Source organism: Pholcus phalangioides, unplaced genomic scaffold (genome assembly GCF_987345545.1).
Source record: "Pholcus phalangioides strain wild (caught in Gottingen) unplaced genomic scaffold, Ppha-v1.0 ptg000039l_1, whole genome shotgun sequence".
In the NCBI taxonomy this organism is placed as follows: Eukaryota; Metazoa; Arthropoda; class Arachnida; order Araneae; family Pholcidae; genus Pholcus; species Pholcus phalangioides.
In genome coordinates, this window is record NW_028301625.1 from 18,342,703 (window position 1) to 18,367,444 (window position 24,742).

The window sequence follows — 24,742 nt, forward strand, 5'->3', positions numbered from 1 at the left end:
CCCTCTTCAAGATGTCATCGAATTCAAGAATTTCAGACACTAAAAGTTGCTCATGTATCGAGTTGTCCCGAATTCCACGAACAAACTGCGCACGTAGAAATATATCCGCTATAGACGTTTTGCATTTGCAAGGTGACACAAACTCACAGTTGATAATATCCTGTTGCAGAGTTGCTACATAATCCGCGATTGTTTGATTTTCCGTCTGATAGGTAGACAAAAATTAATGTTGTGCCACTACTATTTTCTTCTTTGGACACAGATGGATTTCGAATGTTTTGATGAGTTCGTCATATGTGAGCTCGTTCGGTAGGCGTGGCGAAACCAATACTGCTAAAATATTATAATTAGACACCCCTACAGAGTTCAGAAGTATTTGGAGCACACAATTCTTTGTTGGATGACACGTTTTTCATATCAAGAAAATTTTTGAAGCGCTGAATTATGAAAGATTCTTTCTTTGGATCTAAAGTATCGAATGTTTGAATCATGGCCGGTTGCTTTAACTGCGTCTGGGTCAATAAAAATGCTTCGAATAATTCACGTTGTTGAGTTTGAAACGCGCTCAAAAATTTGTCAAATTGTTCAGGATCCATCTTAGTTTGATAACAAAGAGAAAGCGGCTTACCAGAATTGAAGTTTCTTTATCTCGTCGCCAATTATTTTATCCGAGGCGAGGCTGATTAAAAGACACGCCATATTAACATACACCATTTATTAACAAAAAATAATGAGAACAATCTTGATTAATAATTAATGTATAGAATATAGACAAAGAGACAACGCAGCAACCGGCAACGTGACCAGGATTGATAGGCGTAAACACACACATGGACGGTCTTGACCACTGTCTTTATATCTTGTTGCCACACACAGATACAACACTGTACTTCATTTATGCACCGCACAACTTCAATTACACATTTTCATGACACGAATCCCAAATTTCATACTTTGTTATATTATTTTTATTTTATTATAATATTAATGATCCATGCAGTAAATGAAAAAGATTTGGAAACATTTATATTAAAATGTGAAAAGGTACTCAGTCCTGTGTACCAGACACTCCTAGGGGCGGGTCCTGGCACCAGGTCCTAAATTTCATTGCAGTTTGGCCAAGCTCCACAAAACTTACAATTTCATATTTTTCTTGTTGCACATTAAATTAAATTTACAAAGCATTAAATTTCATTTTCTCTAATTTTTGCTACAGTTATCAATAGACTGAGCAAAGGGAAAGAGAGAATGTCTTATCTTTTGTATAGTTTGAATTCCAACTTGCCTATGCAGTAGTAAAATGGCTTCATTCTAATTATGCTAATCAAATGATTAAGCATCACTCTTAATCACTGCTGATAAAAATAATTTATACCCATTAACAAAGAATAAGCATTGCAGAATTTCTGAAATTTCATTTTAGAATCTTCAAGTCCCCATTTTTCATCTTCCTCTAGGACTACTTAGCTGCTCCTCCTCAAAAGGCATTGGCTTGTCTTTCTAGGCGATCCCAAGTCTTGACAAATAATTTTGACAGTGCTGATTTAATACCATTAAAGGCCATTGGCTAACCTCAATACAGATATCCTTATTACCCCACACAGAGTAATTTTCCCTCACTTGTATATCATGTTTTTTTGCATTTGAAGCCATTCAGATTGAAACACTGATCATGGTCAACCCACGTGAAAGTAAAAAAAACCCTCCCCACCCCTGCAATTGGGTCAGTAGGATATGAAACATTTTCCCAGGGAAGGGATTCACATTCCCAAATTAGACAACAAACAAAGCCATAAAACTTTTTTTCTCAATCACTTGCAGAGGAAAAGGACAAAAAGGATACGTTTTTTAGTAAGGTTGGGAAAAAAGAAAAGATGGTAATAAAGTATTAGAGGGTATTACACAATTGTTATCCAAGGAAAAGGGAGCCCTTATGCAAGGCCACAAAGTAAGGGGTGCTGATGAGTAAGAAAATATGAAGGTACAGTGGAACTTTGGTTAACAAGCTTAATTCGTTCCTCCAACATGCTCATTATCCGAATAGTTTGTTGTTCGAACCAAACTTCCCCAAGGAAATAATGGAAACTTGGATAATTTGTTCCACAATTATTCATTCACATAAAAATAAACAAAAACACATTCAATGAATAATTAAATGCAATAATAATTATACATAATACAATAAAATATACATAATACAATAAAATATACATAATACAATAAAATATATGTAATACAATAAAATATACGTAATACAATAAAATATACATAATACAATGAAATATACATAATATAAATGCCATAAACATACAATACGATAATATTTATGAATTAACTTACTCTAAATGATGAGAGAAAGAGGGGGGGGGGGAGACTATCATTTAAGACAATTTACAGACTCACTGTTGTTTGTAACCTTTTTGCATGACTTTCAAAAAGAACCTAATTCAATGACACTTGCTTTTGCCTCTTATTTTTTAGGATTTCTGGGAAATGGTAAATTGCAGTGTTCGTTGGACAGATTCATTGCTTGTACATTGCTACAGCTTTATTTGGGTGGTTCTTTTCTACAGAGTTTTGCAGTTTCCCACACATTCTACACATCTTTCTAATCTCATTTTATATGAGGGACTTCTCTTTACTTCTCTCTTCTTCAGATGAGATACCGTCGATAAATTCTCCTGCTGTGTGCATAAGAGACCCATCACTTCATCTACTTCTAGACATTTTCCACCATTAGTTCTTGAATGGCATCCTCATGCACCTCCAGTCTATGGTCTTCCCCAAGCACAAAATCTCTTTGACAAGTAGTGTCTCTTGTTCATGAGCTAGCCCCCACTCAAAATCATGTTCAATAATGTAATCAATCCACGGTTTTTTCCCCAAGCAGAATTTTAAAAAAAACTTCAAATGTACATACGCATTGATGCTATGCTACATCTAGTTTTGTATGGTAAATATTCACACTCAAACGCGTGTTAAATTTAAGACTGAAGAATGCTTACTGGAGACAGTAGGGGAGAATATTACCCAAAATTCCATAACATGTGTGTGGGAGAAAGCAAAAAACCATCAGCTCAGTTGTGATAACGTGAAAATAACTAAATAAAGGTTAAAATTTTTGCTTGTAATGCGAACCATTGCTTGTTAACCAAGTCAAAATTTTTCAAAATTTTTGCTCGTTAACCAAACCACTCGTTAACTGAAGTTCCACTGTATTGTGCATATTTGACTTTAAAATAGAGAGCTTCCCCTCTTTTTCAGAAATGAATGGACTTCACACTCAGAATTGGGATAGCTATGAACATTTAGAAATCACAACAGGCCTGAATTGTAACACACAAACACACCATCTGCTTTTTTCAGATCTTATCTCCTACATTCATCTCTGATGTTTCCACTTTCCCAAAACAGTATTAGAATTTCATAGTAGGCAAGGTTGCTAGTGCAGTTCACACAAACTGGAAGTCTCTCTTCATGTTTTTTCCCTCAAAATCTATTCTCCCCCCTCTATTTCTTTCCCAAGCAACGCTATGCTATAAGTACAGAAGATTAATCAAATTTCAACAAATACACCCAAATGATTATTTTTAAATCTTTCACATATTCCATTTGAAGTATTATTGTGTCACAACAGTAACTTTCCTGAAAAATTTTTCCAGAATGGGTAATAGCAAAAAATTCCCAAAAACGGGTGGGCAGGAATTCTCGCCCAAAAACTCTAATTTAGACCTTATTTAATATTCCAATGACTTTTTCACTAAAGAACTGAATAACTATTGAAAAACATAGAAGATATTTAATGTGAATAAAGTTATTACTTACCAATGCAACCTAGGTCCATTAAATACTGATAGCCATCAGCACAAACTTCACAACCTTTAGGACCACCTTTACGACAGTGACCTTTGCAAGATTTGTCACACTTGACACAAGACCACGTATCTCCACTAGTGTCATTATAGTAATTTATTTTGCACTTGCCACATAAATCCCCCATATACCCAGCATCACATCGACATTCTCCAGATCCTTTACGTGTGCCAGCACCCTATATTTATATTTTTTAAAAAAAGTACATCATAAATGAATCTCATAGAGGCATATTATTCCTTCGTCATGTAATGAGAGTGAACATGACATATTCTGCCAAACAAAAGGGGGTTATGAACAAACCTGTCAAACATGAAACACCCTACCAACTCAGTCCTATCTCGATCCATTTTTGAGTAATGGTGGATAACCGATTATGAAAAAAAATGTGTCTAGTATTAAAAAACCCAAATTTGTTAAATTTTGGAGAGACCTAAATGCTAACTAAGCACATAATTGGAAAAAGCAGAAACAATTCTTTAAGTTGACACCAATTTCATTGAAACATCTGGATTTAATGATGAGCAATATGGGCTGAAAGATTGGATAAGTTCAAAATTCAATTGTCATCAAAATTTTTCACTGATAATTATGCAAACACCCTACTAGCTACAATTGGTTAAATTTACCAAAAACTTGTCCATTGTACCTGTTTTCGAAAGAGCCTACAATAAACCATATCCTATGTTCTCGTTCAGGATAAATTTAGCCTTTTGTTTCAAATACATCACTGAAATCAAGTTTACTGAAGTAGATATTTGACAAAAATTCAGAATTGGCTTTTACAAATTTTGGTGACAATTTGATTTTAGATAAAAAAATCCAATAGGGAACATTACCTGTATCTACAGGATATCTCTGAATTTAATTGCGAGTTTCAAGCACTGAGAAATTGGTGTTAAGTGAAAAATCAAATAGTCACAGAAAAAACTTATTGAAATTGCTTTGACGAATGCAGATTTCAGAGCAAGCAGCAGATTGCAGATTTCATGGAAAAAAAACTAAATTTCTCCTGAACTAGATTACCAATATAGTCTATTGTAGGCTCTTTCAAAAGCTGGTGCAATGGACAAGTTTTTGGTAAATTTCACCAATTGTAGCTACAGTGGAACCTGTATTAAGCAGAAACCTGTCTTCAATGGAAAAATTGTGGTTCCATGATTTCAATGCCAAAATACACATTAGAAAACCTGGATTAAATGGAACCTGTCTAATACAGAAAGAAAAACTGTACCCTTTAAAGGAAAATTCCAAGGATCATACCAAATTTCAAAGTGCTCCACCAAAATTTTGCACCGAAAAAGTACTCCACCAGGGGGAGGAAGCAACTGCCATGGCAGAAAAATTTAAGGGGTGGAAAATTTCAGGTGAGAACAAAAACACCATTATAAAATCACTGAATTTTAGTGGCAGGGGCGGTGAAATCATGTTGCTATTTCCCTCACAAAATTCTTAGTTATGGCCCTGATACTGTGGATTACATAAACGATAATGTAGAAACTGAACCTCCCACAGCAGATATTGACACAAAATCTTCTGTTTACTTTTCCCTGCCCAGGGCCCCTCCACCAAGTCAAAAGTGTTCGAGATTACTTTGCAGTTGTATCATGAACTACTGATGAAGAATTAAAATACTAAAATTAAATTTGATGTCTATGTAAAATTAATGTGCAATACAGAGTTCTATTATGAAGAGTTGCTCTGTTAGTCTAAATAAAAAATTACTAGTATAAATCAAAGTGTACAGTACATTTTACCACAATAATTTAAGTAATAAGATATAAAAAAATAAAACAAATTGCTATTATTTATTCTTTCGCGGTCTGTAAATTTGATTAATATTGTTATTTTGATTTATGCTTTAATAAATTTCATATTACTTCAAATTTATACGATTTTCTCAACATTGCACGGTTAAACTGATGGCACTCCGCTTAAGTCGTCATAATTTTTTGATAACTAGAGGTTTGATATTGAGGTTTTACAGTATATATTCGATCGACTTGACTTTTTTTCCTCGCTTGTGTTTTCCCGCTTATTTAATATAAATTCATGGGGTTTTGGACGGTAGTGTTAGCAAACAGTATATACTTTTCCCGAGAACTCCCAGTAATTTTTTTTCCATTTGGATCTATTGTTTTAGTGTTAGTGAGTAGAGATAGTTAGCTAATTCTAATAAATTGTACTTTGTAGCTTAATACTTTCTCTTGCGTGTGTTGTATTCTTTATACATATATTTTCTTCGTGATTTAGTGTTCAGCATTTTATTTTACTTAATTTTTTCATACAATCTTTTAGGGGTCATTCAAGTATTACATCAGCATCAAGGGAGGGAGGGGGTTTCGGATTTGCTGACTTTTGATGACAAGGGGGGGGGGAGAGGTTTGAAGGTTGCTTACGTCATCAACCACCCTTTTTTGAAGATATGAAATATTCTAAGCTGCTGACAAAATTTTGCTGGGAGGGGGGGGGGGGTGTCAGTGTTTTGCTGACTTTTGCGGACAAGGGGGGATGGGGGTAAAAAATGGCTTAAAATCTGCTTACATAATACTTGAATGGCTCCTTACATATATTCTGCGTTGTAATGTATTTTACGTTATTTTAATTTTCTGTTAACGTTTACCATTTTCCTATTTTTTAAATATCTAGTTTTAGCTAGTGTTAGTATGCATCGCCCTCGACTAGTGTTGTGTTGAGCTTGCGACAGGAGGTTTACCTGATCTAGAGGTATAGTAGTTGATAGTTTCAATTGTAAGGGGTGTTTGGATAGGGCAAGGTTGGAACTTGAGGTTGAAGCATTACGGGAAAAGTTAGGGTTCTATAAGGCTCGGTTATAACAAAGCCACTTGTCTAGCCACCTGTTGATGAAGAAGCAATCTCCATAAACAATGACAGTTTAGCGGCGGGTGAATGGGTAGTCATGGATGAGGTAGAGGGGGATAGTAATAGGGGTTTAATTATCGGCAAATCTATGGTTAGGGAACTAGGGTACAGAGTGTAGGGATTTTCAGGGTTTCGAGCGCTGTTGTTTTCCTGGGGGGAGGAGATTAGCAATGTTTGAGACGTTTTTCATCGCCGAAAGTTTCCCCTGCAGGTAATTCTGTAGGTGGGAACAAATCAGGTAGGAGCGAATATTAGTGAGTCTGTCGGAGTACCGGGATGATTTACTATTATCCGCTAGGGGGGTTTAGATGTGTCAGTGATTCCAGTACTGCCGAAGGGGTAGTAGGGGGTATAGGAGTAGAATCCACCAATTCAATTTAGGCCTGAAGGACATTTGCTCCTCACTTGGGGGGTCACGTTCTTGGAGCTTTCCGCATTTACTGATAGGTGGCTTCGTTGGGATGGGGTCCATCTGAATAGAAGGGGATCTGGGAGGTTTACGATAGGCTTAGGTCAGGTTTTTACTCCCAGACCACTTAGTCGGAAATGCGGGTTAGTTAATAATAATCACAACAGTACTGACAGCAACTCACCTCTGACTTGGATGGCTTCTCAACTGACACTAAATCACTGGGAAAATTAAAATGTGTGCTAATTAATGCCAGGAGTTTTGGTAAGAAGAAAGATTTTTTAGAAACTATGATAGTTGTGTGGAGGGCCTGAATCTTATAGCCATTACAGAATCTCAGGCAAACGATGGGGATGAATCGTTCTTACACATCTCAGGATACAATACTTTTTTGAGAAATAGATCTGATAGGAAAGGGGGTGAAGTGTTGATATATGTGAAATATCATGTTTGAAGGCTGGCTAGAGCAGGGTTTTCTAACATGAAAGTTCATGCGGAACCCTTGATGGTAACGAGGCTATTCTGGAGAACCCTTAACAAATTTTGAATATTTCTTTAATATACCGGGTCAAGGCCACAACTAGGGGGGGGGGGAGCAGGCAAATCTCATGCCCCAGGTGCTAGACCCGAGGGGGAGCCAATTTCATTCTGGAACCTCTTCAACATTACAAGGGGGGCATCAAAATGTGCACTTGCCCCAGGACCAAGCATCTAGCTGTGGTCCTGTACAGGGTGTTCTAAAAGTCTCCATTTGCTCTGCAAAACAAGAATCTTCACTTGCAGTAGATAAAAGTGTCAAAAAATACATATTTGTGAGTTACACATAGTGTGACCATATGATCCATATTTGAAGCTAAAATTCGTGAGATTCCCGGAAAGGGATTGGGGAGACTTGGCAGCTATGTTATATTAACATGAGCTATGGATCAATGGAAATGTCCATTTTTTTTTTTTTGGTCATCCTAGTTATACACATAGCTTCAGGATAATGAAAAACATTTAATATCTTTCAGCTCAATAATTTTTTTTTCTCCTCCAAATTCATTTTCTGAGCAATTCAGAACTAATTAGACCATTACTTATACAGTTCACAGCCGATTTCGAATGGCTTTTTTATGTTTCACACTGAGAGGGGTTTGAACGCCAAAAGTTTGATGTGCAGACTTTCTTCAATAGCAATGTGCTGTTTGATCATGATGGCGCCGTTTTTGCAATAGTTTCTTGTATCAGAAAAGGCACCGGAAAAGAGAAAAGAGGGTATTGAACACACGACATCTCTGAGCATCTTGCGGCACAGTTCGCGAGCATCTTATTGACCTGGACTACCATATTTCACTGCCTATGTAATTGGTATTCCACAAATACCCACGGTTTTTAATCTTGACAACACAGTATCGCTGATTTCTCGTTTAAGTATATTCACATTAAAGTTTACGAAATGCAAGAAGCTATCAAAAGAACAAGAAAGTAGTAAAAAAAATATCGATGAAATCAAGGCTGGAACTGCCCTTGGTGCCAAACTTTGGGGGGGGGGGTGGCAAAAAAATATCAGGGAAGAACAAAAATACTGTTATAAAATCATCAGGGAGGAGAAATCATGTTTGCCCCATCCTCATAAAAATCGCAGTTACGACCCTGGATGAAATTGTCATTAACAATAAATAATTATTGATAACAAAATATAGAACAAGAGGAAAGAAATACTACTCAATGTACTCGTCATGGGTGGAGTGTCAATTTTGGCATACACCATTTTCATCCGAAATGTGGAAAGAGTGGTCAAAGGAAGAGAAAGAATGAATTTCCCCTACTCCAGTCCAGTGTGCAAAACCAGCACCAGCTATAGTGAATATGAACAAAAACTATTTATTCTTAACTTTCTACAGAGTAAAACAAGACGAGCTGAGGCTTCAAACAAATAAGAACACAACGAAACTACAACCAAATCGCTGGATCACTTCCCTCGTGATGAATGAGAGCAAGAACTGATATAGTGTCCTCAAGGGAGTGAAAAATTCCAACTTGAACAAACACAGGAAAGTGAAAGGTCAGTCAGTTTTTAGCAATTAACCGTTAGATTTTTATTTTCCTGGAGCATGCTAAATGTTTGCTTTTCATGTGATGTGGACATTGAGAATGATTATGTGCTATTACTAGGGGTGGGAATATTGATATTTTCAGTGAACTCACCCACATACAATAATGGTCACTCGTGGGAAATTTCCCTTACGCTTTTCTTTCAACATTAAACAAAAGAATAAATGAAAGAAAAAAAATGCGGGTAAATGTCAATGCCTTTCTCGAGACCTTCTTCCGAGAATGAGCATTTCTATACATTGAATCGATGTAATTATTGCTGATTACAAAAATGTATCACTATAATAGTTTTTCAATGCATATTGTCACTTCAAAAGCCCTAAACTTTGATGGACTAATTGACTGAATGTTGACAGAGGTACAGTATCAGAGGCCGCAACCAGATACTTGGTCAGCCGGGGCAAGCACGCATTAAGGAGGCCCTCTTTTAATGTTGAAAGAGAAGTTAGAATGAAATATTCACCCCATGTGGTCTGGTGCCCGGGTCACCAGAACTCTCAAGTACCTCCCTAGTTATAGCCTGGCTCAGAATAGTGAAAAACCACCCCTTTAAAGCACTAAACAGGAAATCAGCAATGTCGACACCCATGACAAAGGTTGACGATGCCCCTGAGAGACTTTGATAAACACCAATATCTAGCATTTCCGTTCTTTTCTTTTAAATAACTTTTAGAAAGTTGGACTCGATGTCCAACTATTATCTGCTTTGCTTTAGATATGGGAAACAGAAAAAAACTTTTTTAAAAAAGTGAAAAGTTATGTTTTTTTTTTCAAATCTTCAAGAGAACAATATAAGAATACTCAGGATTTAAGCAACGCTGATGAAATGCAAATTAGTTAAGTAATTTACAATATTGTTTTGAAAAATTTAATGTTGTGGCTAATAATTTTCTCAATTATTATATAACAAACAAAATGCAACTGAAACCATTGAATTTTTTCTGATATTTTCTATGAGGTCTGGGGGTAATTTTCAAAGAAGTTTCAACTGTATGATTTTCACAAGGTTCCATTTGTGGTAATGAATCTGTAGAATGGGAGAAATATAACCTCAGGCAAGTTAGAAAGTAAAGCTTTTCTCTGTATTAGGATTGTTATTTAGGATTTGCCAGTCAGAAAAGTGATAAGAATCTGACATCATAAATCTCAATTGACAATTCCAAGGAAGAGAAGCATGTTGTGAGACACAGAATGCAAAGTAACAATTTAATAACTCCGAAACTTTGAAGGAAAACTCTCATAAATCCTCATGTAGGTCTTGAGAGTTTTGGGAATACCAATTTCCAGGATGTCTTTGTTGTCTGAAGAACTTGTGTGCGAGAATAAGAAGAAAGAAAGAAGCCAACACGAATATTGTTTGTCTTCTACTGGTCGATTATACCAATATTTTCTCTGAATTATTTTAGTACCTGTTCTCAACAGAAATACAAATAAAAAATTGCTTCAGGTGAAAAAGTAACAAGAAAATTTTTGAAGCTACCAGAGTTCCAGGATTTTTGGGGTTCCATCCCTTTTGATTCTGCGAAACCCCAAAAAAGCTCTCACGGAACCCTGGGGTTCAGCGTAATACCGATTGGAAAACCGAGCTAGAGAGTGTAACGTGCAGAGAAGTGATATTTAAACTATATGAGTTGAGCTTGAAAACAAAAGACATCATAAACTTATTGTTTTTTATAAGTTTATGATGTCTATTTTTTTATAAGTTCACATCATTAAACTTTGTTGGGGTTTGTTACAATCCACCGAATAGTGATCCAAACTACATCGCAAATAAATTTCATGATGAAATTTCCTACATGTGTGAACATAAGAGGGTTGTCATACTAGGGGATTTCAATTACCCGGGTATTAATTGGGAGAACCTTTCAGCTAGAGATCAGTATGAAAGAGACTTTAAGTTGGTGCTTGAAAATTTTTTGTATCAGCATGTATCAGAAACCGCCACTAGGGGTACTGCTATTTTGCATTTAGTTTGTTGTGGGGAGGAAAGGTTAGGCCTTCCCCGCAGAGGGTTGGGGCCTCATGATCGTATGGATTAAAATACACTTAAAAAACAAGTAAATCAATTCGAAATGAGTCGAGAGAGCAAATAGCTTTTAAGTAATTATCAAATTATATTTAGATACATATAAAATTCGTACATTTGTACTGAGTTTCTGACGGCAATTCTTATTTCTTTGTGAGATCTCGATTAATGTTAAAAAACTTACGTACCAGGCCTAGATTAGAAAAAGGATATTCATTACATTAGAGTTCTGTTGCGAATCTTCGAGTCAGGGGATGCTGAAAAGTACCCGTGTGTAGGCAGAAGATTACCAGATTTTATATACATTGTCCAGAGGTGCGGAGTTCAAGCGGGTGTCCTAGGTCTTCAGAAAGGTTGCATCAGTTAGGCCAGATAGCTTCTTCATCTCGTCTCCTGGAACTCCTGGGTGATGGCGTCCCCAAAAGTGCCGTGGGCCAGTCCAAGTCAGTATCTGTTTCCATCATGAAGACTCTGGGTCACGATTTCTTGTAGTTACAACATCCACATGTGGGTTGCATGCTTAATTAATTTCAGGCATTATTTTTATCTTTACTTAGTGATTAACGTTTAAGCATGATTTTGAGAGCCGAGGTGAAGCAGACCTCGCTCATTCGCAGTCGGAACCAAAAGAAAGCGAGAAAAGTTGCCCTGAACAAACTCTTCCAAAAACAGGTTTTCTTCTCGCTGGACAAGCATGGCTTGTGTTGGCGACAGAATGAAGGCACCAATGGTCACTTGGCGAAATGCTCACAATAAGTTCTCACTAGTTCCGAGGATCTTGTTGAACATGTTTCGGTGGGGGACGAGTTTTTTTCCAGTGATCATGTCAGTTTTCTCCAAGTTTTCTTCGGGTAAGGTTGATAACAAAAGACTGGTTCCTTGCAGGGTTTAAATTACGGTCACATTTTTCGCAAAATGCAAAAGAAAATCTTAGAATGCGAAAGAAGTGGTAGCCACTTTTGTAAAAATGCGTACAGGAGGTACGGAACGAATAGACATCCAACCATCAATCATTACAATAGCATTGTAGCATTTTGCTACAGCTTTTCTCCCCATTTTCGCTTGTTTGCGAAAGGAATTTTTCATCTAGCTTAAACCCTGGTTTCTTGTTTTTGGAGAACTGACTTTGATGTTTTGCAAGAGAGGTTAGCGGAAGTTTTCAAAGACTGGTTGGTATCAGTTGAGGTGGTAAGTCAATGGGAAGAATTTAGTACGAAGCTGTCCTCTCTTTTGCACAACCTCATACCCTTTGTTCAAAAAAAGTATGTTTGTATATCACACCCTCTATGGTTCACGGATAGCGTGTGTAACCTTTATCTTGAAAAGAAAAGAGCATTCAGTGAGTATAAAAGTGGACGAGGTGACCTATCATTGTTTACAGATAAAAGAGCGTTCAAGAAAGCGATAAGGGATAGTAAAAAGGAAGTTGAATCTAGGTTGGAAGATAACATTGGCTCTGACCAAAAATAATTTTTTAGATACGTCAATAATGGATGTAAGGGAACAGTTGGCTGCCTCTCGATAGGAGAGTCTAGGTTAGAGTAATGTAGGCATGTGTAGTGCTTTCAATGACTTTTTTGTGTCGGTTTTTAATGGAGATAATGATATTCAATATACGGGTGTTGCATGGGGTAGTAAAATCCTCAACAATATTCAAGTGGAAGACGTGGAGGTCTTAAATCTTCTAAAAAATGTATGTGCAAGCAGGACCAGATGATATCTATCCCAGTCTTCAGGGAATGTGCTAATGAATTGTTGGGGCCAGTTGCACAGATATACAAGAGTAGTGTTGCTGAGGGTATCGTCTCAAGGGATAGGAAACTTGCAAATGTTGTTCCGATATTTAAGAATTGTAGTAAAGAAGCTGTGTCCAATTATCGTCCTGTGAGTTTGACGAGCTCTCTCAAAAATTGAGGAAATCATTATCAAAAGGCAGTTTGTGAAATAGATAGATGAGAATAATGCATTGTCGGATAATCAGCATGGGTTCAGGAAGGGGAAGTCATGTGTGACAAACCTCCTTTGCTTCTATGATCACATGATGAAGGCTTTGCATAAACATTCATTACAAAAATTTAAATGTTGTTTACATTGATTTCCAGAAGGCATTCGGTCGGAAATTCCCTCAAGGAAGTGTCCTTGGCTCCATACTTTTTATCGATAAACTAGATCAGGGTATCGATGGGATTGCTAGCAGATTTCATGAAGCTAATGGGGAGTAATCGGGAATCAAAGAGATAGGGAGTTGCTCCAGACCAACTTAAACAGGATTGCAGCATGGGCAAATGAATAGAGCAGAACGTTTAGCATTGACAAATGCATGGTTGCTCATTTTGGTTTGAACAACCCACGGTTCTCTTATGAGTTGAATGGTGACACTATCTAGGATGCAACTAGGGTCACCGTTCTGGGAATTCTCATTGACAAGTGGCTTAGGTTTTCTGAACATTGTTCCGCAGTGGTCAAAAAAACAAATAGAATGCTTGGTTTCACTAAAAGGTCTCTTCGCATTCTCCTAAAGTCATTCTTCCGCTTTTCTGAGGCTTAGTTCATCCTGGACTGGAATATGCTGTGAGGTCTTGGAGACCATACCTACAAAGGGACATAGCTCTTTTCTGCACCCCTTCAACTAAGTCTATGTGTGTCCTTATTGGCACACAGAGCTTGAGTTATAAAGAGAGATTTAATTTTTTGAATATGTTTTTACATTGGATGAACACAGGTGTCGGGGAGATATGATTGAAGTGTTCAAAATTTTCAAGGGATAGATAGGATGGACCATGAATTATTAGTACACTGTCAATTGACTGCTTTTACAAGGAGACACCAGTATCAATTGGTAAGGGACAATACGAGGTTATTGGGTCGATGGGAATTTTTCTCTAATAGCGTTGTTAATAAATAGAATCGCTTACCCCAGAAGTAGTAAATTGTAACTCAATTGACACGTTTAAAAAGAAATACGATAAACATGTTGGAGTAAATCGAGAAGCTATCCATACTTAGAATTAGACAACCATAAGTATTCTTTATGGGCATTGTATATTTTATCATGTATATATATTATTTGTAATTGCAGTTTTGATTGGGTTGCTGTATTTTTAAAATATGACATCCATATTTGTTATGGGCATCTTTTTCTCAGCCACCTCGTTGGGCATTTTGCTTGTTGTGGTGTATTTGTATTTATTTAACCTACTTCTGAATTATTTACTTTATCTTCAATAAATTAATTTTTATTTCATTTCAATCATGAGATCGTACATAATTTTACACATTTTATCAATTGAACCTTTATTAAGAGGAAACCTATGTTCAACAGAAAAAAAACTTGACCCCTTGCAATTCCGTTGAAAACAGGTTTTACTGTAAAAGGGTGTTTGCATAATTGGCGATGAAGAATTTTGTGAACATTTCCATTTTGAACTTTGCCAACATTTCAGGGCGTGTAGCTAGTACCAATTAGATCCAGATATTTCAATGAAATTCCTGTCATTTTATACAATTTTTTCAACTCTTTCTAAGTATGTGCTTGGTTTTTGTGTAATTCCCTCAGAAACATCAAATTTGTGTTTTTCAGACATGACACTTTTTTCCACAACCGATTATTCAACATAACTCAAAAACGGTTTGAAATAAGACAAGATTGGTAGGGTGTTTCATGTCCCACTTGAGATTGTCTATCACCCCCCTTTTGTTTGGCAGAACATGTCATATTCACCCTGTATATAAATACACTATATTTTCAAAAGTCTGTCCTTTTTGGAGTTCACATATTTTTTTGAATGTCTAAAAAAATACTGTGCAAATCGTTCTGAGAGAGAAATTTTGATTATATATATATAGTCTATATTGCTACTCACCATTTGCAGTGAAAATTTAGTCAGGAGTGCATTTGGGGGACCAACAAAAATTAAATAAGAAAAAATGCTTTTGATTAATTATTATAAAATGTCTGTATTATAAAATGCTGAAAATGACTTCCTACTTTGAAAAACTATTGTAAGAACTTTGTGCAATATTCTGTTCATTTTCATGAGAATAGCACATATTTTCAAGAAAATACAAATGTTTTCTATAAAGATTCCAATTTTCATCGCATGATCTTTGCTTATAACAAGGCTGTAGCGAGAGGGGAAGGGACTTGCGGGTCTGCCCCCCAAAATATGAGAAACTTTGGTCCCTCTCTGAACAAAATTTCTGGCTACAGGCCTGGCTTATAACATGCAGAGTTTTCAACCAATTTTTATGAAATTCACAGAAAACATGATGCTATACATGAGACATATCGTGTAAAAATTTAAAATGCGACAAATTAATATTCAACGAGATAGAGATACGAGTATTTTTAGTAAATGATTGATTATGCACAAAATATAAATTTCATTTCTCATAATTTGATTGACAAATATATAGTGCAACTCATATGAAAATTCCAGCAAATGTCATCAAAATTCAGAAAGATATACACAAAATTGTAAGCTGATTTTCAAACTTGCTGAAAGTAACTGAATAATAAGGGATTTTCCACAAATATTGGTATATGATTATTTTCTGTGATTTTATTATTTCGAGAATAAGCACATAGCATTATGCACATTGGCGTATTTCAGAATTTCCAAAAAATTTTGTTTAAAAACAATTTCTAGATAATATTGTTTGCTAATACAATGGCAAAATTTCATAATAAAACTTGGCGACAATGTATGGCGTAATTACTTTCATCCCACATTTTATTTATTTTTTAACTCTTCAATTGTTTCTAGTTGATCTCTAACCTCCAAAAAAGAAGGGAACAAGAGCCTCAAGAGTACAAAATTATGTAATAGCTTTAGTTATGCAATGCCACTATGCAAAGAGATCCTAGGAATATTTCACACAAGATTTTGGATTATTTAAATTATTAATTAACTATAAAAACCAATCCGGCTGTAGACGGCTCTACATACAAACAGCCCACAGCCGGCCGAGATGGCCGGGGGGGGGGGTATATAAGACATTTTTGTGAAAGGGCAGGGAGGGATTATTGACAACTGTTGTCAGAGGCAGGAATGAGAAAAACAAGCCTATACGCCCCATCAATTGGATTTCGGAGAAGCTCCACTTCGATAAAGCTCACTGTTGTTTGCAACAATACAACAAAATGAGGTTACACTATCATGTTGTCCATGATGTTGATGAAGTAATTTTGAGAAAATAATTTGAAAATTATCAAGATATTAAATTTTATTGCTTAGATCACATAGTTTAAATATTTAGAATTTATGGTACCTTGTACTTTTGCGGTTGGTACGTTTTTCCTGCAACTTGACTTGCAGCTAGAGCAAGCTTATGTGCAAAAAAATGACACACAACATTGAATAATTTTGTTTCATTAGTTGCACACCAACATAATTTATTGATCCTGTCATAACAGATGCTCTATCTGAACCAAATCCTGGCACTTTATTTATTGGAACATTACATAGATTTCCAAAAGTTCCTACTTGAAAACTTTCACAATCTTCAGACTGTACTTCGCTAACGGTCATTTATGCTTGGCAAGTTCTCTTACTTTATCTAATGGACATATATTTAGATTATGCATTAGGGAAGGGGCAGCTGTCTCATGCAGCAAATTTGAGAGGGGAGGGTGGCAACTTTAACAACGAAAGGGTATAAAAGCACTTTGTTGTGATTCTGAGGGGTGGGAAAATCAAGCCCCTCCCCCTGAAAAGTTCAGGCCAAATCCAGGACTGCAAGTATGCTGGGGAAATCGTAATTTTAGTGGTCAATGGCAGTGTAATAGTTTTTGACAAATGAAGTACTTTCATTTCTAGCTCTTTATCTGAGCATTGTAAACATTGTGCTTCTGCATGCTCTAAAAATACAGAAGAAAATTGAATGCTATTAGGTATCATCAGTCACAAAACCTAGAATAGGTCTATATACCCAACTGCTTTGTTATGCAAACTGTTGTTTCACCTATACACAAAATGTGCACTATAATTTGAAACGATTAACATTAGTTACTGTCCAAGACCATGAAGTAGTAAATACAAAATTTTTTTTTCAATCAGGCAAAAGTTTTTATTGACTACTTTACTTGTAGAACCCTCAAACTAAGCAAATGAAAAATTACTGAACCACCAAGTGATCCACATACAACCTGTCCCCCAAATAACATTAAAAACAATACAATTTCTGCTTTGGCAGAATCATTAATTGCAATTGAATCATTATTGCAATTAATTTGCAATTATTACATTTGCATTTGGCATTATATATCCATGATTCCCTTCTCAATTAAAATCAATTGTACAAATTTTGTTGATAGGATTTTGTTAAAAAAATAGCAAAAGAAAGATAAAGTGGGAAAAATAGAACGAGTGGGAGCCCTGCATTCGACAAAATGAGTCATGCTGGACTGTTTTTGTACATCGGTGGTTCCCAAACTGTGAGTAGTGACCACTTAAGGGGGTAGTCTTACTGAAAGGGGGAACACAAGCAAATTAACAAAAAGAAATGAATTTTGTTTTAAATTTTCAAAAACTTTTAAATTTAAAGTTGATTTAAATACAACGCCCCATAGAAACTGGATCCTAAGGGCCCAAGCCACATAAGCCTTCCCACTTATGCAAAAGCATAAGTGGATACAGATTGTTTCCCTAACAAGGTGGGGGGGGGGGTTAATATCCACCTTTTGCTCTTCTGCCTACGGCAATAATTTTTTTTAATCGGGGGGGGGGAAGGGGTAGTTTTCATTGCCACCTGAATCCCCACCGAGTGCTGAGAAAAGGAGCCTCACAAAAATGAGACTTGGTTAAAAATTTTAAGAATTTGCCAGGTAGGGCCTCAGAAACATCACTTGGCCCAGGGGGCCCATAATGCTCCAGGACAGTCATTTCAACTTTTTCCAGGGGGCGGGGGGCAAAGCACATGTACTCATGTGTATGTATGTGTTTGTGTGTGTGTATATATATATACGGGGTGATTATAAAAAAACTATCCTGACATATGGGCCCCTAACTATCATACCATTCACAGAAACTGAATGAAATTTTGACATAAGGTATTTTGAGGTATGCGCTCAAGAATGATATGAAAAACAACAGTGTCACTCTAACAGTTATGGTTACAGTGAGAAAATTTCGAAAAAATCAAATGGCAACACCAAGTTTTTTGTATTGGAATGCAATCTCTATACTGAAAAACACTAAATAGCGTTGGAATGGCACCTGGAGCACAAAAATCCCCGGAGCTAGGCAAGGAAAAAGTAAAAAGGACTTTGCCGTGCACCAGAGCATTAATGTTCGTTTCATTCGTCGCACCGTTTCTTCGGCTGAGATCACATCCTCCACAAGGTCATGTGGAAAATTTGTGAAACACAATAAAATGCTTTATTTTATGCTGCTTCTCTGTCCTTATTGATTGTCCTCCCTTTTAGCCTATCTACCGCCGGTGATTTTCATGCTACAGTTGCCGTTCGAACGCTATTTAGGGTTTTTCACAATGGAGATCACATTCCAGTACAAAAAACTTGGTGTTGCCATTTGATATTTTCGAAATTTTCTCACTGTAACCGTAACTGTTAGAGTGACACTGTTGTTTTCCATATCATTCTTGAGCGCATACCTCAAAATACCTTATGCCAAAATTTCATTCAGTTTCTGTGAATGGTATGATAGTTAGGGGCCCATATGTCGGGATAGTTTTTTTATAATCACCCTGTATATATATATACACCATTGTCAGTGTATTTTCAAAAGCCAGGGGGGGGCCCATGAATGAATGAACACCAGGGTCTCTGCCACCGGACTTATCCCGTTGCCAAGATCTCTTCCAGCCCAGCTTCGTGGCAGAGTCTGGAACAAAGTAGGTGCACCTAACAGTCTGAGTGTGTAGTTAGTATTGTGTATGATATTACAGCGCTGCCATCTATACTTCAAATTGTGAGTGAAGTAATTGAAGATTAAATATTTGTAACGTTGTAGGCCTGTTGCTCTCTGTGGTGAGACTTTTTAACGGGGAGATCGGCTCGCATTGGCGCCTTGAAGTTGGAAACCACAGAAAACCAACTTCAGCCAACCAATATATTCAATGCAATCGTTACTGCATAGGCCCTCGCGAGTCGTATATACAGACACCTGGCAACCCTAGAAACCCACATCATTGTTTTTGTCGTATCAGAGTTTCTTCGCCACCTACGACGAAATTTTGTGCCTCCGTGGGCACACTCGCGCTTGTGGAAAAAGCGTCCAGCAAATCCAAAACTACTGAACACACTATTGATCCATATTAAGATATATGCACAACAGCAGCGTTGCGCTGCGACACATAGGAATGGTGGGCTCAAAAAGAGCAAAAGACCCGAACGACATTGAATGAAGCAAGGTGTGATTGATCGAGCAGTTTGCTCAGTCGGTTCAACGATCGGCAACGACTTTTGAAATCGGCAGTTTGCGATTGGAATCGACACTCATCGCCAGACACGCATGTACATCAGAAGAAAACGCTGTCTTAATAGAATGTGCCCATTTCTTTACTGATTGCATTAACGTGTGCAAGAAAAACGTATTGGCGCAGGTAAAATAAAAAAATTAGAAGAAACGTTTCTTAGGGGCTGTTCAAGTATTACGTCATAATCGATGGGGGGGGGGAAGGGGGTTTCCGATTTGCTGACTTTTGATGACAAGGGGGAGGGGGGGTTTGGATAATGCTTACGTCATAAACCACCCTTTATAAAAATATGAGTTAGGATTCAGAGGGGCAGAGCTGATGACGAAATTTTGCTGACAAGGGGGGAGGGGGGTCAACGTTTTGCTGACGGGGGGGGGGGGTCCAATAATGGCTAAAAATTTGCTCACGTAATACTTGAACGGCCCCTTATATACGAGAGCCAAAACCATCGTTTAAGGGTACAAACATAGTCCAGCCGATTTCCAATTTGGAGGGAAGTACAGTAGAGGGCTGATCCAGCCAGGGGACTCTAAATGAGATAATTCTCATTTTTGTTTTTTCACACTATAAATTCACAATACGGGGCCCGTGAAAAATTTGGCCTAAGCCTGCCAAAGATCTCAGTTTTGGGGCACTATTGCGAGATGTGGGGCCACTAGACCAGTGTTTCTCAATCTTTGGAATCCTGTGGTATGCTTGATTGGAAGGCTTGGACATACTCAAGGTTAATGGGAAATAAATGGGTAAAAATACAGCAATAAACCACTCACGACCCAGTTTGGCGGATGCCATGGCCCAGGGGTTGAGGAACACTGCACTAGACCAACCAAGGGCAATTTTGAACGATGTGCACATTTCACATATTCTTTTTCCTATTCACATTTTTCGAAGTTCAATATTAGGCGCTTGTTATTTGCTATATCATCATGCTTAGGTGTCCATCTAGATCAGGCATCTTCAATCTGTTACTCACGAGCAGAAATGGTAAAAAAACCGGTTTTTTTTTTTTAAAAACCCAAAAAACCGGGGTTTTTTTTTTGTTTAAACCAGGTTTTTTTGTTTTATTAAATAGTATTATTAAAAACAATAAAAATTTCTGAAAAATCATTAAAACTTCTAATAATTAACTAAAATAAAATGTTTATTAATGTAATTGACACTATTCCCATATTAATTAATCAATAAATATTTCTTACATTTTAACAAAAACCAACTTTTGCAATTTAATTATTTTTTGCTTAACTTAATGGATTACTTTGTGTGTGTTTGAAAATTATTTTAATGGTAATCATATGATATAAAGATGTTTTCTCCAGTTACTTTCAGTATGCTTAATTAGGAAGCTATTTTGCAAAAACTATGATAAAAATTAGGTGAATATAATGTATATTATGAAGCATAAATAACGCATATTAATTAACGATGATTTATGATATACAGGGTGATTATAACTAAGGTTCTGATTTCAAAACACTATAAAAAAACCGATTGTCAGAATGACTTGAAAACTGACATGAATATTCCTGAAGAAATGGAATTTCATTAAGTAAATGGGAAAAAAATACTTAAAAATGTAAAATTAATGACATCATCCAACACATGGGAAATTTCCTCGAAGAATGGAAACAATAGTCAGTCATGGCAAAATGATAACTTAATTATAGCATTACATGATTTCATTATCCATGGAAAAATCAAAAAAAAGTGAAGTAATTGAACAAATAACTTACTCAAGAAATGTTAAATATTTTGTCCACCATGCTCTGGCTATGAGGTGAAAGCACAAAAATTCTTGTTCAACAACAGATCAGAGTATGCCATTGTCATGATGTGGATGTGCTTGCAATTCACCTTTATTAAACCAAATGCATCCCCATGTTAATATTCCTGAAGATATGTATGGTTTAATATTCCTGAGGAATATTAAACCAAAGTTTGCAATCCGACCACTGTTCATAACATTTTGAGATACCCCCCCCCCCTCCCACAGCCAGAAGTTGCAAGGATTAAGGTCAAGTGAACTGACGGCCAGCCAGGTGTCATGCCATCCTGTTATTGTCAAAATGGGTCTTTAGCAGCTGCTTTGCTGGCATTGCAACGTGCATCTTGATAGAAGTTGTCCTATCCACACACTGATGCTGTGAAAATGCCGAAATGATGTGGTTGCACAAAATAGATTATACTGCTGGCCAAGTACAGCATTTACTTGCACATTTTGCACTACTTGCACTTTTTTCTTTTGCAAAAGAAATTTCCATTGCTTCAGTAGTATCCATGGAAATTTTCAAGTTATTCTGAGCAATACTTATTGTAGTTTTGGAATCAAAACTTAAATTATAATCACCCTGTATATAGCTGATTATTTTTCATAAATCTGTTACTACTATACAGTATAACCTTGATTAACTGGGCTTAACCACACCTGGAAGTATAAAAAAAACTGTTGAATATTAAGGCTGGGTGATATACAGTGTGAGATGTGCTACTTATGGGAAAGAAAATTAAAATGTCAGAGGTAATGTAACTACTAGTACACTAGTCTGTCCTTTAGGAACAGCTGGTGTCTTTATTGGATTATAGGACCACCTGCCCCTAGCATGATGGTGTCACTACTGTTGCTACTTCTTTGTGAAGGGAAAAAGAAACCCTGTGAGACATAATACATCACTACATGTAAATGTGTGATGCAATCCTTATTTACGAATTTGCTAAAGATAGAGCATCAAAATGTAGCCAAAGGTTAGAAAATATGGTAAGAATGAGAAATTTTGGCTTCTGTAACTTCAAATAACTAAGATACTTCATATGAAAATATATATATATATATTCAGGCAACTTTTATGAGACTTTTTGAAAAAAACCACTTATATCATCTTATGCCATTTAAAGATATACCATCAGAATGTACCCGAAGAATATAAAATGTAGTAAAAATAAAAATATGAACCAATATCATATTTTTCAAAGAAAAAATAATATTTAGGCCACTTTTATTTGATTTTTTTTAAAAAACCAATTGCTTAAAACAAGGTATGTGGTTTAAACCAAACAACTCTGCTCACGAGCACCCAGTGTTCAATGCTTGCATCCGATTTGGTGCTCATAAGCACTTGATCAACGTTTGATTTAAACACCTTGTGCAAATTGCATTCAATTACTAAAATCATCTGCATTTCACATTTCATGCATTCGTATGTCAAACATGACGTAAGAGTGCTTTTCTTTTGATGGGTACAGGCAGTGCTCGCGACTGGAAGATGGTTAAAGACCTCTGGTCTAGATCGCAAGCTTGTTACCATATTCCAATGGTTCTCTTTCGTCAACTGCCACTCTTGTGTAATTCATGGTTCATCGGCGGCTTCCCAAGAGGTTTCACAGTTTTTTTCACTGTATAAAACAATCACTTTAAAGCATAGGTTTTGTGTGCACAGATCCATATTTTGAGATTGCCACAACGCTCCTAGGTGCTCGACGCACACTTTTGGAAGCACTGCGGTACTCTTTTAAATTCTGCTAAAATTTATGTTGCAATACAATTAATGGCGAACGATTCCAATGTCTGTCTTGAATTGAACTCTCGTTCTGTCGCATGCGTATACTGTACGATTTCATCATTCGCTATAGCTAGTCTGTAAAGATCGACACGATCAAAATAAAAAAAAAAATGAATGAATTTTAAAAAATCTTTCATGGGGGAAAAAATTGGTGCCCTTTCACCTGTCCCCCAAGAGAATGGGGCTGAAAGGAATACAGCCCTATGGCCCGGGACAATCACCCTCATTGTTTTTTCATGCTATAAATTTACTACAGAGCCCCCCCCCCCTCCAGTGAAAACTCTGGCTTGCAAAGATACAACAGCCCTGCCCTAAGATGCAAGGGAAGATCATGTCCTTTCTACGGAAAACCAATATTGTTCCCAAGAGAACTCCCTACCCCTGTGGTCTATTAGTCCCCCTCCTCCTCCAGGAATTATCATGTGATCCTGAGAACACTGCTTTAGGGGGAATATTACAGATGTTGAAAGGTCCAGACAAGCAAAGAAAAAAAAAAGTTTTTTGTTCATTTAGTCTAAATAGCTTTTTGCCCCACCCATATAATGTAGCCCCAATGTAGGGTGGCTACATATTGCAATTATTCTTTTCAGTTACCACTCACTGTCCCCTCTCAGCTTTTCAAACTTCTTAGAGAAGATGCACAAGGAACCCAGAGATTTCACTAATATAATTCTGGAAAAACTCTTTCTCACACCACCAAACACCACCTCCGCACAGAGCACGGACACTATAACATCGTCGAACAATGATCCTCCATTTAGGTGGATAGCATTATAAAACTTATCACCATGAACAAAGCCCTGGCTCTGATAGGATAGTATTGAAGTCCCCATAATCAAACATGTACACAAACAATACCCAAATCTTATCCACACGCTTTTCAACACAAATGCCTAAGCGTCAATTTATCGTTAAAAACAATTTTACAATTGTTTTTTTCAGTTCAAAAATTCCATTTTAGCAGATATAATTCGATCTTACCATAGGAAGTGCATGTTCTGCTGAACATCACCTTTCGTCATAGACCAGGGTAGACACGATGCATATCCATCCATGTAAGGCTGAACACATAGTGAGATGGAGAGCAAAGCAACAAGGGGAGAAGAGATCCGATTTGATCTGACTGATTCCAATTTGTCTGCGTATAGTGGCACGCACCGCAGCAGGACAGGAATTCAGTGACAAGCGATAACAGCAACGCTTTCAAGATATTTTGTTTTCGCTGCTCTGCTCGCTTGTGTGTGGTTTCAAGATGACCATCGAAGGCTTGTTTCCGCTGTTAAAAAGTGGTAGTAAGGCCAAAAATGTCACCAGAATCTTTGATGTTAAGTTCTCGACGTACTTAAAAATGGTGTGGACGATCAAATGGAAATAGCAAGTACCGAATAATTTTCATATATTTCCCGTCAAACTTTATTAGTGCGCACGTGCGTAACCAAACCGAAAATGATTTATATTTTG

At 36.8% G+C, this 24,742-nt stretch overlaps 1 protein-coding gene across 6 annotated transcripts in view; it reads right to left on the minus strand.

Annotated features, from left to right (window-relative positions):
- The window catches only part of Creld (Cysteine rich with EGF like domains), a 164,188-nt gene that overhangs the window by 32,161 nt on the left and 107,285 nt on the right, over positions 1-24,742 (minus strand). For all 6 annotated transcript variants that reach the window (XM_089254047.1, XM_089254046.1, XM_089254045.1 and 3 more), the window contains exon 7: positions 3,826-4,051. In XM_089254047.1, coding sequence (XP_089110173.1) covers positions 3,826-4,051 — 226 coding nt within the window. The remainder of the gene's footprint in view (positions 1-3,825; positions 4,052-24,742) is intronic.